Source organism: Sebastes umbrosus, chromosome 22, assembly GCF_015220745.1.
Source record: "Sebastes umbrosus isolate fSebUmb1 chromosome 22, fSebUmb1.pri, whole genome shotgun sequence".
NCBI lineage: Eukaryota > Metazoa > Chordata > Actinopteri > Perciformes > Sebastidae > Sebastes > Sebastes umbrosus.
This window is the reverse complement of record NC_051290.1, coordinates 3,460,591-3,477,044: the sequence shown is the minus strand read 5'-3', so window position 1 is coordinate 3,477,044 and position 16,454 is coordinate 3,460,591. Positions and strand designations below refer to the sequence as shown.

General features: G+C 42.6%; 1 protein-coding gene across 1 annotated transcript in view; it reads right to left on the bottom strand.

Moving 5' to 3' along the window:
- The window catches only part of LOC119481301, a 36,942-nt gene that overhangs the window by 2,603 nt on the left and 17,885 nt on the right, over positions 1–16,454 (bottom strand). The window contains exons 3-28 of the mRNA XM_037758087.1: positions 15,734–15,795; positions 15,433–15,471; positions 15,072–15,263; positions 14,573–14,928; positions 14,151–14,362; positions 13,666–13,794; positions 12,749–12,847; positions 12,587–12,621; positions 11,481–12,337; positions 10,298–10,423; positions 10,170–10,204; positions 9,607–9,759; positions 9,141–9,269; positions 8,790–8,828; positions 8,221–8,340; positions 7,990–8,116; positions 7,612–7,782; positions 7,431–7,465; positions 6,896–7,063; positions 6,641–6,775; positions 6,101–6,139; positions 5,861–6,001; positions 5,119–5,213; positions 4,978–5,001; positions 3,728–4,382; positions 60–3,575 (exon numbers count right to left, since the gene is read on the bottom strand). Coding sequence (XP_037614015.1) covers positions 60–3,575; positions 3,728–4,382; positions 4,978–5,001; positions 5,119–5,213; positions 5,861–6,001; positions 6,101–6,139; positions 6,641–6,775; positions 6,896–7,063; positions 7,431–7,465; positions 7,612–7,782; positions 7,990–8,116; positions 8,221–8,340; positions 8,790–8,828; positions 9,141–9,269; positions 9,607–9,759; positions 10,170–10,204; positions 10,298–10,423; positions 11,481–12,337; positions 12,587–12,621; positions 12,749–12,847; positions 13,666–13,794; positions 14,151–14,362; positions 14,573–14,928; positions 15,072–15,263; positions 15,433–15,471; positions 15,734–15,795 — 7,689 coding nt within the window. The remainder of the gene's footprint in view (positions 1–59; positions 3,576–3,727; positions 4,383–4,977; positions 5,002–5,118; positions 5,214–5,860; positions 6,002–6,100; positions 6,140–6,640; positions 6,776–6,895; positions 7,064–7,430; positions 7,466–7,611; positions 7,783–7,989; positions 8,117–8,220; positions 8,341–8,789; positions 8,829–9,140; positions 9,270–9,606; positions 9,760–10,169; positions 10,205–10,297; positions 10,424–11,480; positions 12,338–12,586; positions 12,622–12,748; positions 12,848–13,665; positions 13,795–14,150; positions 14,363–14,572; positions 14,929–15,071; positions 15,264–15,432; positions 15,472–15,733; positions 15,796–16,454) is intronic.

The window sequence follows — 16,454 nt, the reverse complement described above, 5'->3', positions numbered from 1 at the left end:
TTAACCGTAATTTACCCATGGAAGAAAATTAAACTTCTATATGTTTGAATGACCTTTACCTCTGAGTTTAAGAAGTCCACTGATTCATCCTCCAGGGTGGGTGGGTGGGTCTCCAGCGTGATTTGCTCGGCCTTCCCGTCCTCCTCTTCTTCTACGAATTCATCAAGAGTGACGAGTGCCTGCAGCTCTCCCTCCGTGATCTCCTCATCCCACTCTCGGCTCTCCGACGCTCTTTCCTCTCCGGCCTCATCTGCTCCCACCTCATCCAGAGTCACCATCTCCTCCTTCTCCCTCCCCCTCTCCTTCATCCTTCTCGTCCCTGCCCCGCCACCACCTCCTCCTCCTCCTCCTCCGCCGCTGCTGCTGCTCCGGCTTCTTTGCTCCCTTTGCTCTCTCTCCCTGGTCCTCCTCTCCTCCCTCTCCCTGGTCCTCCTCGCTTCCCGCTCCTTGATGAACTTCTTCTCTTTTGCAGCGGCTTGTCGCTTCCTCAGTTCTTCTTCCTCGGCCGCATCATCAGGGTACTCCTCCTCCTCGTCGCTCACTTCGTCCAGGTTCACCAGCATGCTTGTTGTGTCGTCTTTCCCGGGTGATTGTTGTTTGTTCTCCCTTTCGAATTTGGCAGTATCACTCTGGGATTTACTTGTTGATTTGTCCTCTTCCTTAATGTCTTCTTTGGGTGTACTTTCCTTATTTCCCATAGCAGACCCTTCTGCCGCAGATGGATCGTCATTTACCTCCTCTGAATCATCAACTATCTGATACAGAGTCTCCTCCTTGATGATCACTTTTTCGGACACTTCCTCAACTGTGGTACCACATGTTGGTGTGTCTTCTTTTTCTGCCTCTTCTTTTGTAGGAGTTTCATCTTTTGTCTCGTCCTCTGTAGCTGTCAGCTCTTCTTGAACTTGATCGTCTTCCAGGGAATCTATGATCTGATACATAGGCTCTTCCTCCTCCTCATTTTTGGGTGATCCAGCGAGAGATCCAATTTTCTTTGTTTGCTGGTCATTGATTTTAGAACTTTTCTCTTCTGACTGTTCTGTGGGGGGCTGATCGTCAACCGTGTCGTCCTCCACAGAATCTAGAATCTGATAAGTTGCCTCTTCTTCATCGGCCACTTTTTTGGATGCGTCTTTGTCACCCTTCTTTAATGTTGTACTTTCTTTTTTAGTTGTTTTAACCTCTTTCTTTGGTCTTCCCCCTTTTCCTTTTCTTCTAGTAGCGGGCCGATCATCCTGAACCTCATCCTCTACAGAGTCAAATACTTCACACGTAGCATCCTCCTCACTTACCTCTCTTACAACATTGTCACTCGTCTTTAATGGTGTGCTCTCTTTTGGAGGGGCTTTAACCTCTTTCTTTGGTGTTTTTTCTCTGTTTTGTTCCTGCGCCTCTCTGGCAGGAGTGTGACTCCTTCTTGTTGGCGTCTCCTCTTTTTTTGTTTTCTCATTTGAAGCATCTTTCTTTGTTGTTCTTTCCCTTTTTCCTCTGGTAGATCTTGTTGTGAAGGTCGGTTCACCATTCGGAGTTTCGTCCTCCACAGAGTCTAAAATCTTGTATGTAGCCTCCTCTGGTTTTTCAGACACTTCTGTGAGAATCTGAGATTTCTTTCCTCTCGCACTCCTTCTTCTACCAGACCGTTCTGTGGCGGCAACATCTTCAACTGATTCGTCTTCAACAGAATCTACTATCTCATACAGCGTCTCCTCAGTGACCTCTTTGTCTTTCTGAGAAACTCCTGCAGTGGTGTCCATCTTCGTCTGTGTCTCATATTTTTTAACTGTCCTATTCCGTTTCTCTGGTGATTTCTCCTCTTCACTTTTGAAAACTCTGGTTGTGGGGCCACTCCTCTTTGATGGTCTGTCATCTTTTCTAGCAGTCGCCTCCTCTGTTGTTTTTCTTTTTCCCTCTTTGGTAGACTCTGACTTTGTCTCTGTAGTCGTTGGCTGATCTTCCACCGAATCAATTACCTGATAGGTCTCTTCCTCTTCCTCCGTGGGCCTAATGTCTTCTTTACATATCTGGTCACTGGGAGTTTTGAGGTTCTGGCTGTCATCTTCTGCTGCGGTCTGATCTTCAATTGAATCCAATATCTCAAAGGTTTCTTGTTCAGTAACATCACTGTCAGGGTCTTTTAAAGTTTCTTTGTTGTTGGGGTCTTGAGGAGGCTGGTCTTCATTAGGGATTCGGCCACCAATATTTTCCACATCTTTGGAGGCATTGCAGGACTCTGCTGAAAGTATTTTGTCTTTGACTTCCTCCTCTTTCCTCTTCTTCCCATCTCCCTTGTCTGTTGGACCTTGTTTAGTTCCGGTATCTAACACATTATTTGTCTCATGATCTTTACCTACTGAATCTTTGTCAAATTTGTCACCTGCTGAAGTTGCATCTTCCTCAAGCAGTTGTTTTACTGTGGAACCGTCATCTTGGACCAGGGGACAGACCTCTTGACCTGTAGCTGCTTGGTCTTCAGTAACACTGTCCAACACTTGGAAAGAACTGTCCATTTCCATTTCACTGTTCTCCTCAGGGCGGGCTTTTCCTTCATCGTCCACACTGTCCAAAACCTGAAAGCTTTCCTCATGCAAAGTCTGGCCTCCCTCGGGTCCAGTTAGCTGGGCTTCAGAGCTGCCGTCTTGAACCCCAACATCCATCGATTCATCCGTTTGATCAAGTGAATCAAGGATTTGGAATTTTTCATCGTTGTCGTCGTTATGTGTGTCAACATCATCTTCTTTCCCTTCCTCTTTGCTTTTCTTCAAGTCTTTGAGTGCGTTGACATTAAAATCAGTCTCCAGACTCTGGGCTTGGCTCAACTGTACTCCATGTCCCTGTAGAGGTGGATGCATCTCTGATGATGTTTCTGTTTTTGTCTCTGACTCAACAGTTTTTGCAGCAATGCCTTCTGCTGACACTCTGTGGTCAGACTTTGCCACTGCGCTCTCTGTGTCTTTTGCTTCTTCTCTAAGTGGCTCAGAATGAGTCACGAATGAATGAGTCTCCATTGATGCCTTTACAGTTGTTGCCGATGTTATCCTTTCCTTTTGACGTGCAGCGGAGGATGAGCGGGTACTACAATGGGGGGATGCAGTATTTGATGCTTTGACTGGAGATTTTGTCTTGCTGGGTTGTGTTTTCTGACCAGGGGAAGAAGGGGTTTCAGTAGACGGCGGAGAAGAGGAGGAGGCCTTACCGACACTGGCAGAGGCCGAGGGTTTGGTAGGGGATTTGGTGGGCTCAGATGAGTCCTTGGATTTCTTTGGTGACACAGAGCTAGAAGAGCTTGAGCCTTTATTTGACTTGGATGAGAAGGATGAGGAAGAGGCTGAGCTCTTAGAGTCTTTCGGAGACCTCGTTGAGGTCCGTTTGCCAGCGGACGACACACTTGGGCTTTGCCTTTCTCTTCTTGCTCGGGAGGAATGCTTGGGTGAAGAGGAGCTATGAGGTTCGGGGCTTGTGTCTCCCACGTCATCACCAACTTCGTCAACAGTGACAAAGTCATCCATGTTGAAATTTTGCTCGTCAAAAAGACAGTCGTCTGACGAAGCGATGTCATCTGTAACATCATCCTGACCCTGGACGGAGATCAAAGAAGGCATCAAACATTAAAACAATTCAACACATGGGTTTTTAATCAAGATAAATAAATGCAATGAAATAAATTGTTGACCCATTCATTTATTGCATGTGACTGGTTTGTGGGAAAAAAACAAAAACAGCTGTTTACCTTTCTTTGTGTTGTGTCTTCAATCATTGTAGTTCTAGAGCTTGTGTTGCTTTTGCTGGGGCTCAAGCCAGGCCTCACCTCTTGGTCTTCACTCTGGGATGTGCTCTCCTGGGTGAGCCTGTGTTTGTGAACTGCTGCCTTGAGGGCCTGGAAAATGGCCGTATTGATCTGAGGAAGTTCTGCAAAGTTTTCTTCAGGCGTGAGTGCTGTGGCTGAGGGGACAGGACTGGAAGCAGCTGGGACTGTGTTCCCACTGCTGATGGCAGAGGTTAAGGTCACATCACCAGTAGAGCTCAAAGTAGTTAGTGACCCCTCTTCCTCCTTTACTTCTGCTTTCTCTACATCCTCATTTGCCTCTGGACCAACAGTGGAGTTCATAGCGATCTCAGTTCCTGGTTTCTCGCCGTCCTCCTTCATTGCTACGTCACTTGCGGCGGTAGCACTTGGTTCTGCTGTGATGGGCTCAGAAATGATGGATCCACCAGGACCACTGGTTTGCAGAGCAGGTTGTGACCCATTATCCGACAGTTCAGAAACGGGAGGCTGGGTTTGACAAATCACAGCCGGGGGCTTGGCTTTGACATAGATGGTGTCTAGCCCAAAGTTTAGTTTGATCCCAGTAAAATCTTGTAGACGCTGTTTAAGGCTCTTCACACTGAAATTACAAACAAAAAGGATTGTTGGTCACAAATGAAAGCAAGGTTGTTCTAAAAAAATGTCTGAATATAGTACTTTGTTAAAGATGTGAGAAATACAATACAATACAATATATCGATCTATAAAATGACAGAAAATAGTGAAAAATGCCAATCGCATTTCCCCAAAGTCCTTATTGATGTTGTCAAATGTGTTATTTTTTTGTCCAAAAACCAAGGTTATACAGTTCATAATGATTTAAAACTGAAAACCAGTACATCTTCATATTGGAAAAGCTGCAATCCGGGACTTTGTCGGTATTCTGCTTTAAAAAACGGCTTAAACAACTAATAGATTAAAAACGTAGTTGCCAAATCGATGGACTAATCGACTAATAGTTGCAGCCGTAAAAACATAACAATATTTTTGGATGTATACATAAATTTATCCAATGAAATGTGCCACCTGCTAACGCCCCACCGCCCCGACATCGAATTAATTTGCCCGTGGGTCATAACAGTTATCACATCGACCACTGTCATGCATTGGCAACTAAAACATGTTTTGTCTCTCTCTTAACTTGACAAGAATCAATTACAAAGTGATATACTCACGGCTCAACACGTTCAACTAATCTCCTGGAGAGAGAAAAAGAAGGAGTTCGTCAGATCAGTTGCGGGGATTAAAATATGAAAAATACATGAACACATACAGAGGCAACCTGCTCCTGAATTTAAAAGGACACGTGTGCTTACCAAGCTTTGTCCTTTTCAGTAGAGTCCGGTTGGAAAGTGTTGTATTTCTCCACCACCTTGGTTACACTGCTGGAGTCAGACATCTCAATGCATATCTGAGGTAGAACGATAGTCATGGACAAAGAGAGGAGGGAGAGATGAAGGAAGTGACGAGACAAATGCAATAGAGAGAGAATAGCAAGAAGCCATAGGAATCATTTTATGTGAAGTTACAGAAAAAACAAATTCCATAATAACCTTTCAGCATATTGTAATTCAAGTGTTCTGAGCGATAACTAGACTTCTGCACCTCCTCATGGCTCTGTTTTCAGGCTTTAGAAAATCTAGTCTGTGACGGGAGACTTTGGCCAATCACAGGTCATTTCAGAGAGAGAGCGTTCCTATTGGCTGTGCTCTGTCTGGTGGGCGGTGCTTGCTATTTCCTCAACTGATCTCAACATGGCTGTCAGGTCACAAACTTTCTCATTTTACAGCTAAACCGTGCACTACAAGATGATTCTGAAAACATTTGAGGAGAGAAATAGACATTAACGTAACATAATATTGATTCATATTTGATCAGCGCTTCCTAGGTTGACCGTTTGGTCGGATTTTGCGAGTGATTGACAGCCGGCTGTCATAGACGGCAGCTGGACAGCAGACTCCAGATCAGCTCTGACTGCTTGTTTTCCTCCGGTCTGTCCATTTCTACCCATTGCAACTTTAAATATGAAAAGTGCAGATGTTTTTTTTGTTCTCGTACCCTGTTGGCGAGCGGCAGAAAGCTGACAAAGGTCGCGATGGACGCCACCATTTCCATGACCACCCCAATGACGTCCACAGACGTCTCAGAAATCTCCACGCACAGCAACCGCTCCTCCAGAGACTTTGGCTCTGGAACTCCCTGAAGAGCAAGAAATAATTGGTGTTAAGGACCAGAGATCCAAAGATAAAGAGCTGCTTTCACTTGACAGAAGATTTACGTAACTGATTAATGACTTACAGCGTTGCTCCACTTCATCAGACTTGTGTACATCATCTCCTGAAAAAAAGATTACACGTCACAGATCGTCACGGATATCGTCAAAGCACATTTTAAATCATACCTGCGTTTTATACATTTTGTATTGAACTAGTGTTGCACGTAATGCAGATACTAGAAAGGTATCGCAATCTGTTGTAGTGTTCGTATGCCTACATGATAACAAGGTTGGTGTATGTTGTGTAATTGTAATTCATTTTAATTCAACTGATCAGGTTTTATTCAGTGGTTTATATCGTATCGGTGTTTGGTATCGTTCTGCAGCGGATGAAGTCAAGATGTCTAAATAGGGAAGAATTAATTATGTGAAGCAAATTTGTATTAATTGTGGAAATGAAGTTTAAATACAGAATCTAAACTTAAAGTTCAAAGTGGTCAGCTGGACACACCAGTGACACCAGACCCTGAGCAGTGACCCATACAACGACAAGCAACATTAAGATCGCTTTCTTCTCTCTTCTTCTGCTCCTGCTCCACTTCTGGCTGTGTCTTTCTGCTTACCTCACTGGATTCAGGACGCATGTGCTCCAAGACGAAGTGAACACCAAGCGTGTAGCCTTCGACAGAAACTGGATTTGTGATGTGATCTCGGACAAAATCGCAGCACGAAGCCCAATCGGCGAAAAACACAAAGGCCTGGAGGTGAAGAGGGGAGAGTTAGGAAAGGAAAAATGATTCAAACAACACAGCTCCATTTAACTTATAAAAATGCATTACAATATCGTTTGTCCCTTTGACAGTCTGTCTCCTACTTACCCTCTTCTGCAGCGTTAAGACCGTCACGTTGTAGTACAGGGAGTGAAGGTTCTGTTTGGGGAAATATCGCCAGACCAGCTTGGCCACGTCCTCATGCTTGTATTGGCCAAATCCTGGCAAACCGGTCAACATGATTGTGGGGAACATGGAACCTCGAGCACTGGCCCTCTAGAAAACACAACGTTCAAAGCTTAATTCATGTGTTGACGTAGATTCAACTTCATGGTGCATTTTGATTTCGGATCACATTGGAATTTCAGATGAGCAAAAAAATCAGAGATCATATATCAGAATTGTAAGAATAAATGTGACCAAGAAGTAGGCGATTTTAAGGCAAATGTACGGTTGAACATGTGTGTGTATTAATGGTAATTGATATATATAAATATACATCAGCTGGTATTTAGCAAGTGATTGAAATGAGAAGAGTTTAACAAAACACCCAGCAGGTGGTGGTAGAAACTCAAAATTGAAATTAAGGAGCTTTTATTGCATAACTTGGAGTTGTTGAAAATGTTAACTGAAATGAGCTTACCTCAATGTCATCATGTTCTTTGACTGTCAGGTAATCTTGTGAGTTAAAAAGGAAAATTGGCAAACACAGTTACTTTACTGAATACATTGTAGCATGGTAAATTTGGCAGTATCAAACCATTACATTTAATTTAAATCCCAATAATTTACTTGTCACAATGTTGTAAGAATGTCTCTCTTACCTGGGATGATGAACCAAGGAGACGCGGTAGGGTACAGGAAGGGACGAGCTCTCATCGTGACCCAAAATGGTGGAATGGTGTGCAGCGGAATGCCAATTTCTATTGACGGGATAGTTGCCCCGGCAACAGCATCCTTGCTATCCGGCAGAGCGTTCTCAGGAAGTTTTGGTGCTGCACAGACAAAAACAATTTGAGAAGTGTCATGTTTGATTTTAAGAGTGACAAAACTGTGGCACACAGTAGTTGTATTTTTCATCTTTATCTTCCGATCAAGAATCGTGGAAATTCACTGGTATTGATATCGACTACTAGATTTCTGGTATCGTGACATCCCTACATATGTGTACATTCTTTTTATTTCCTAAAACAGAGACTTACGTAGTGATGTACCGCAAGTGGTTGGTGTATCCAGCCTGTAGACTTGGTGCCCAGGGGCTTGTTTCAGGAGGCTGTACCAAACGCCGAGCCGATCAGCATCGCAAACGGACTCAAATTCTATGAATACCTGGAACACACAAGCACACACATATATGTGACAGGTAAGACTAACAGTAAGTCTTTTTTTTAAAGTCACTTAAAACAAACATACTTGTATGTGTTTGTTAATACCTGGTTGAGGAGAGGCAGGAAGTTTGTGACAGAATTGATTTTTTTCAAAGTCTCTCTGAGCACCCTGGATTCACTCCATGGAATGTTCTTGATGACGATTGATTTTGCTCCAACCACCGGCTGCATCAAGAACAGGAAGTGAACATCCAAACCAAAAAAGTTAACAAGAGGACATAGAGACACACAACTCTGCATTGTTGCCTTTTGTACAGTTTTTCAAAGTAAAAGACAATATCTTAATTGGAGTTTCCTGTAGGCTACTCCCTTCACTGTTTTACATCACTGTTGATGATTTCCAACTTTTATTACGTTATTATGTATATATTTTGGTGAGACAAACGCAGGAATTACGATGTACTCTCAAATTTGAACTGTGACAAGCGTTTTCACTTTGCAATGCATCTGAACGCACAAAGTTATATTTAACTATTAACTCTAATTTAAAGTCTGAGTGTAACTTGGAAAATGGGGATGAATTACTTTTACCAACAAAAATCAATGTAGTTTATTAGGAGGAATTACGTGTGTGTGTGTGTGTGTGTGTGTGTGTATGTGCGTGTATTACTTACAGAACGCATCATCTTCATCAGTGATTTATAAAACCTAAACTGTAACAGAAACATCACAATAGGCAGGGTTAAAATCCACAATACTCACCCAATGTCAATACACTCCAGACTCAGTGTGTCTTTGTATACATATAACTATAAATTGATTATGTCCTGGATATTATTACTTTAAACTAGAGAGATCAGCATCTTCTTGCAGCAGAAACAATATTTTTTTTTATTCGTTTAAATAATATATGCATGTTTTTTCTGTGAAAAATATATGTTCTCTATTTTCTGGGGTCTTGAACACTGTATATTGAACATCTATAAAAAATCAGTGAATAAAAACAGTGTTGTGTCCGTGCTTACCGGCGTCATGGTAAAGCCGCTGCATAATGCTTGGACACGGATTTTAGACCCTTCGAACATAACGCCCTTCCTTACGGAGGCTTTCACTAGGCGGAGTGCATCCTCCACCCTCGGAATCATGACGAAGGCCTGGGATGAAAACCAGAAACAAAAATGTATTATTACTTTTATTTACTTGTTCCAAGTACACTCCTTACTTTCAATGTTGTTAAAATCAGTCTCATGAGTCTCATATAAGCACCAATAGAGTATATATAACAATAAGTATACAAAAATCTCTTGCTAAATGATCCAAAGGATGTTCAATTGCAAGTTAGAGTTAGGTTTGATTTCACAAATTGAGAAGAAAATCATTACAATTGTGCAACACAAAAACTGGACTTTTCACAGTCCCGATACCGAGTACCGATCCAATACCAGTGTTTTAATAACCCAACCCGAGGCAGATTTATAACCCGGTGCCTACCATGCACATCTGAGGAACAACATAGATGCTGTCGTCTGTATATTGAAACCCAAATGGCCTGAGCAGTTTGGCGATGTCACACTCTGTGTAGCAGCCATCGTGATACTGCGGCAGGTTGCTGATGAACAACATCTTCTTATAAAGTGAACCAAACTGGAAGAATTTGGGAACATAAAAAAAAGGGTAGAGGGAAACAATTAGGGGCAGTTTAAGACAAGTGCACTTATAAAAAACATTTACACCCCTTGTATTTATATTTCCTTAAATTTGGCTGAGACCGGAAGATCAGCTCCCGACCCTATACTCAAAGAGAACTACGGTACGTAACTAACGTTCTATGTCATATAGGCTTCGCCCTCTAAGGCTATCACTAGAAGAGTAAGGACGAAGCAGGATGTGGTCCATGCCCCACTGACACACTTGAAACTATCAACAGTCCACAATTGTGCATCACAAACATCCATCGGTGTGCACGGATAGCTCAGAAACACTTCAACACCTGTTATTCAATAAGGGAATGACATTGGCTGGGGAAGACATGCAAGTGATTTGAGGAAACTTACTCTTGGACAGAAGCAGGTTTTCAGATTGAGGCACCCTGTGAAAGTAAGATAGAAAATGAATGTAAAACAATAAAGAGAAAGACAGTAACATTATGATCCGATGCAGACACTTTCTTGGGATTTCTTACGTATTTTGCATAGCAACAGGTGCTTATTTATCATCTCCCCAATAGTCAGATGTGTAACTGCATTGGGTTTGGAGGCATCGCTGGCTGACGCTGCATCCGTTTTGGTCTCAGCTGCAGTCACAGGATCTTTGGAAGATTAAATGAAATTAAGATGAATGTCGGTATTTTGAAAGATCATCAATATCTCCTCTCCTTGACATATTTCTGTTGGATCCAGATTAAAAGAAGTAACCCACAGCCTAATTTTCCATCCATTTCAAAACAAATCTGAAACAATTTCTGACACATCTTCTAACTAAAAATATTTGGCAAGGTGAACTATACAAGTAAGGTTTAGGGGTCAATAGATGTATTTTTCACTTGAAATAAAGTTATGTGGGATTGAACGTGTTGTTTGTAATAACAGGCCTGCAGGTCAGATGGATGAGCATAAGGCTACGTCCACACCAAGCCCCCCAGGAAGAGCGCCGGTCGTCGATCCCAACTTTCGTAGTGGCCAAACGGCGGTACTGCAACTTCCGTGTCCGTACCCTGATGCCGTTGGGCCAAAAATACTTTTTCCCATAGACTTGCATCGGGAAAGAGACGTCTGTAACTCAGCGGATAATTTTTTTTTTAGGTAAATCAACTTCCCAGTACGAACACTCTAATAGCCCTTATTTAAATCATTAGGTTTTAAAGTTGTAAAATGCACTAATAGCCGAATCCAGAGTTATTTCTCTTCCTTCGTTCATGTGACCGAGGTTGGAGCGCAAGCCGCGACGACGGCGTGACGTTGGGAACCGAGTCATGTGACCGAGCGGACGCTACTGCGCATGTTCCAAGTGCCCAAGATCCGGGTACTTTTCCAGGCGGAAGTCGAGCCATTTTGTCTTTAAGCGCCACTAAACAACTTTCATAGGAATGAACAGGGTCCCCCCTCCAACGCTGTATCCAGTTCTCTTAATACATCCATGGTGACCACACTCATATGTTTTCGTTTTAAAACAGCGTTTAAACGAAAACGATCTCCATCCAGACGAGCGTTTTAGGGCTGTTTCAAAATTAATTTGGTTTTGGTATTTTCATGAGATTTGTTGACAAGAATAAAGAATTCTGCCACCCTTATTCTTTAAATATTTCAACACCACAGGCTACATTTTAGATTCGCAATCCATGTTTTAAAAAAAAATCTCCAACATACCTTTTTGCATAGTTTTCGTCTCCACCACTCCACCCGGCAGCTCTGCCTCCACAGTGGTTTCGGTCGAGCTTCCTGCAGCCTGCTGTTGCATGTGTGAAACCTCCGTCTTGGTCTCTGGTCCTTGTGCAGTGGACTCTGGTTCTGACAAGGTGCTTTGCTGGACGTGTGGTAAAGCTTCGACAGAGGTTTCTGTTGGCCGGGTATCAACTGTACTGAGAGGTGGTTGACTCTCACTGGATTTGTCTGCAGAATTTTCCAGTACAGCTTCTGTAGTTGTCGGTTTTTCTCCTTGGCCCTCAGCACAACTTCCAACTCTCATTTCCCCAACTTCCATTGGTTCAGCGTCTTCGGCGTCATTGGTTTTATCAACTTCGGCCTGATGCTCAGGCTCAAAAACTGTCACATTTGCCTTTTCAACAACCTCAGCTGTGTCTTTCGGCACAGCTTCTTGAACCTTGGTTTCAGATTCTTTAGGCTTGGAATTTTGTACATCAGGCTGATTTTCTGGAGCCGTGGACTTGGATCCTGAAGACGCTTTTTGCTTTACCACGGCCTTTCTCTCAGCTCCCTTCGCAGGCAACTTTTGTTTTTTAACCATTTTAGTTATCTGCTTGGTTGACACGTTTTTCGCTTTGGAAACCAAAACTTTTGCCTTAGTGACAGTCGTCGGGCCTTTAACTGAGCCTTTAGTTGCACTTTTCTGATCGGTAAGTTTGCCTGTCGTAGCTTTTTTGGCTCCAGAAGGTAAAGATGAAGTCGTTTTAAGCCCTTTAAGCAGAGGCATTTTAGGTGTAGGGAGAAGAACCTTTCTCGCGGTAGTGGTCTGAGGTGTGGAGACACTGGACGTGGCAGGTTTTCTGTAAAGAAAAGAAACGTGTTATTCACTATAAGATAGTACAATCCTTCACAGATTGAATTCCTGGGATACATTTTACTTCATCCCGTGTATACACATAAAAGGATGCTGATTTTCGTCAAACTCCCCAAAAGTCCCTTTTTCCCCACTGAAGACACAAATTTAAGCAGCAAATGAATATTTATAGTAATAAATTGACAAAAACAAGATCCTCGCTGTTGAAAAGAGGTCTGTGTGAAACATATCTTACTTCTGAGGTTTCTTTTGCCCCTTAGCAACAGTCTCCTGTAAACAAACAAATTTTGTTATCTTAGATTAATCTGATTATTGACAGTGTGACCGCACTACAGTAGACAAACGTTAATATGAACAGTTCCCAGTGACAGAGAAAGAAAGACAAAAAGTGCAATACCTTTTCTCTGACAACAGTGATTGCCACTCCTTTCACATCTAGGCTTTTTGCGCTCTTCAATTTCTTTGCGTCTTCCTCTTTCTCGAAACGCACGATTGCCTACATGTGCACACACACAAACACACATTTCATTGCATTACTACAACCGTCAGGACCATCTACTCACTACATTCACACACAAAACATGAACAGCTCACTGCTACATGTCTAACTGTCCAAATCTTTAATTTAAAAGGTGTTTCCCAGATTAGTGTTTAGTTTTCTTTAGACTGAATGAGAGGAATTGTAGTATATATGCACCTGTTAAGTTGTATTTCTAAGGTAAATAACTTACAATAAACAAAAAAAATACACAGGATAGGTTACTTGTATCTTTCCAGTTCATTTTTGAGAGACGTGCACTTTGCCAGGTGTTTATATGTCTGTCCATCTGTCTGTGGACAAATTTTGTCAACGCGTCGCAACCGTACAAGATTCAGTCACGAAACTTTACAGTGCGTAGTTGAGATCAAAATTAAAGGCTGAGTTCGAAGATGGGTGTGGTCCGAGCTAGGGCGCCGGAAGTAGGGGGGTAGGAAGTGGGAAAGGGGCCATTGAATGACCCTCCCACTTTACGCTCCTGGCCCGACTTGGCGTCGCGATTGGTGTGATCCCATCGCAAGATTGTCTCTAGTTAAATCTGATATTAACCCATAATATATAGCACCTTCAGTAGCTGCGAAAGAGTATTGATGGATCATGTTCTCAGTCAACATAGACACATCTCTCAAGGTCTGGATACATATTTCTGATTCTGATGGTTTAGGGGATAAAAACATCATACCAAAGGGCACTATATTTTGCATAGTATGGAAAAGGCAAAGCATTAGCAAATATAGGCCTGGGTATCAAAAACCCATCATTCACTCTATATATACCTCTTTTTTGGACCGAAACAGAAACTTGGTTTTTCCAAAGTGCTCCACTGCAGCCAACACATCGTCATAAGAGACTTGACGTTGGATCCCTTCTAGTTTCACCATGGTCGGGGGAAAATAATTATCAGACTGAGCAAAGAGAGAGAGAGAGAGAGAGAGAGAGAGAGAGAGAGAGAGAGAGAGAGAGAGAGAGAGAAAAAATAATTAAACCAAATATAGTGTTGGTCAACGGACAACTGAAACTGTCCGTCTTCTAAAAATGGTTAGAAAGAGAAAAATGCATCTGTGTTTAAAGTGTCCAATTTAAGCTACATGCCATCCGTCACATTATTTTTTTGCTTCGTATGTAGCAATAACATATCATTTTCTTTTTAAGTCTTTGATCAAAGTGTTGTGGATAAGGTTTCCCTCCATGAAGGAATGAGTTAGACACACAAGAAAGGAAGGAGAAAGACAGTTTTACCAGATGTTAGACTCACACCAACCTTCATCTTTGTGGAAGAACTCGCCTCGCTCTTCTGCAGGCTGGGCTTTGCTTTTTTAGTCAACGCTGAAGACGACGAGGAGGAGGGCTTTCCTCCTTTGGAAGAGGAAGATGATGACGATGACTTCATCTTGGCTAGCTCGGCCAGAAAGGCGGGAGCCAGAGTTTTAACCACAGCCTCCAGGTCAGACTGGTTTGACAGAGACTGGGCAGCTAGAGGGACAAAGACGAAAATTATCTTGCTTGTTACTTCATAAACTTTGTAATCTGGGAAATGTTTTGGCTTACAAATCAACATTAGCATCTGAACCACTGGAAGGCGCAGTGAAAATTACACACAATGCATATCAATAGATATGTAGGTACGTTCAACTGTCTATAAACATGGTCTTAAGTTCTTTAAATGTTTGCAATTTCCCAAACCTGATGTTTCCAGTAGTTTCTTAACGAGGCTCTCTGCACTGCTCGACTTCTTTCGTTGAGGGGATCGGCGCTGATCACTCCTCCTTGGTGGCGATCGTCTATCGTCGCTCCTCCTTGGTGGCAATCGTCTCTCGTCACTCCTAGATAATGACCGTCTCTCGTCACTCCTCCTAGATAACGATCGCCTCTCGTCGCTTCTACTCGATGGCGATCGTCTATCGTCTCTCCTCCTTGGTGGCGACCATTTCTCATCTCTCCTCCTCGGCGGCGATCGTCTCTCGGGACTCCTTGAACGCGACAGATAGCGGGAGGAGGTAGGGCGGTCATACCATGGGGAAAGAGAACGAGACCGGGACCTGATGAAATTACAGATGAAATCAAATGATAATCTTAAAAAAATGGTAAACATTTCACAGCAAGTATAGATCTCTCGAGGGTTGCAATCTGTTCACCCATGTTATTGCTCATATCATAATGTATCATAATGTGTGTCACAGACCTGCGAGTGTATCTGGAGCTGTGCGGTGAATGTGATCGGCTATTGCGTTTCTCCCTTTTACCCTCTGAGCCGTGGTTGCGACGGGGGCTGGGCGAGCGGGAAAGGGAGCGGCTTCCATGCCTGGCTTTCTGACGATGCTGCGAAGTCTGTGAAGAAGTTGTGGGCGAGGGTTTGGTATCTTTACCTGCAGCACTGGAGAGAGCAATGGACGAGAAAAGCAAAGTTTGAGGGGGGGGGGTCATGATGCCTGACTTATTATTGATCTGGCTCTGCAGAAAGACCAATTAAAACATGAAGTGTGAGTTAACATAACATACAAGATCAATAAAATTGCAGTGTCTGCCCAGCTAATTAAATTTACCTGGACCTGAGTACGATCTCACCATCCCACTCTGGGAATCTGTTGAAAAAAAAAAAAACATGAGCACATGAGCTATGTAGGCCGTTCCACCATGCAGCAAAGGTAACAGCAAAAATACGAGTTCATCAGGGACAAACAATCCTGAGGAAGACATTATTGTATTACTCTTTTTCTATCCAGTGTTTCCTATACAGTATTTTAAGCGCTTCCCCGGTGGCCATTTTCCAAAAATGTTCAGACAAAAGGCAATGATTATCAAAAATAACTCAAGATCTTTATAGAGAAAAGTAAAAAGACTGACTGTGTACGGAGTAATTTGCAATTCCCAAGGTGAAGGCTGGAGTTCTGGTGGGAGATCCAATCCTAGAACAACAAACAACATTTAGATACACTTCATTATCAACTGTTATCAGCTTCAATATCTTCATTTTTGTGATTGTCTGACAACAGATATCTTTTATTCAACATTACAGCAGCCTTAAAGAAAAAGTTCCTTAGATCTTCAGAGCTTGTCCTTCTTTGTTGGTCTGTTGAGTCTCTCAAGTCCAAGTGTCCAGTTCCATTTCTCTGCTCTTGTAGCACATGAATAAGTCACAGTTTGTGCTGATACACGTTAATATTTAAAGTGTCCAAAAAAGCAAAAGAAAATTCTGGTTTCTTTAAATCTTCAGCCAACAGAAGTCGTCCGAATAACATGAACAACCTTGAGCCCACGTGAGGAGCTGAGACGTTAGCCAGCAGCAAATACAAAGTTTAAGAATGTTGAAATCGTGGCTTTGGTATTCCAGGGTTAGGTAAAAACAAGTATCACATGGACAACATTATTAAGGACATTAATTCCTTTAGAAATTTGGCAACTCTTTCCCTTATAATAACAGCTAACTTTTGTCAACTTGAGTTCCAGGGCAACAAGTCTTTATCATGGAATGTAACAAATACAGGAGTGCCAGTAACAAACGACCAAAATAAAGATTTCCATCTTGGGTTCTTGATAGTGCTGTCTGGTTCTTCAGTCTTGTGTG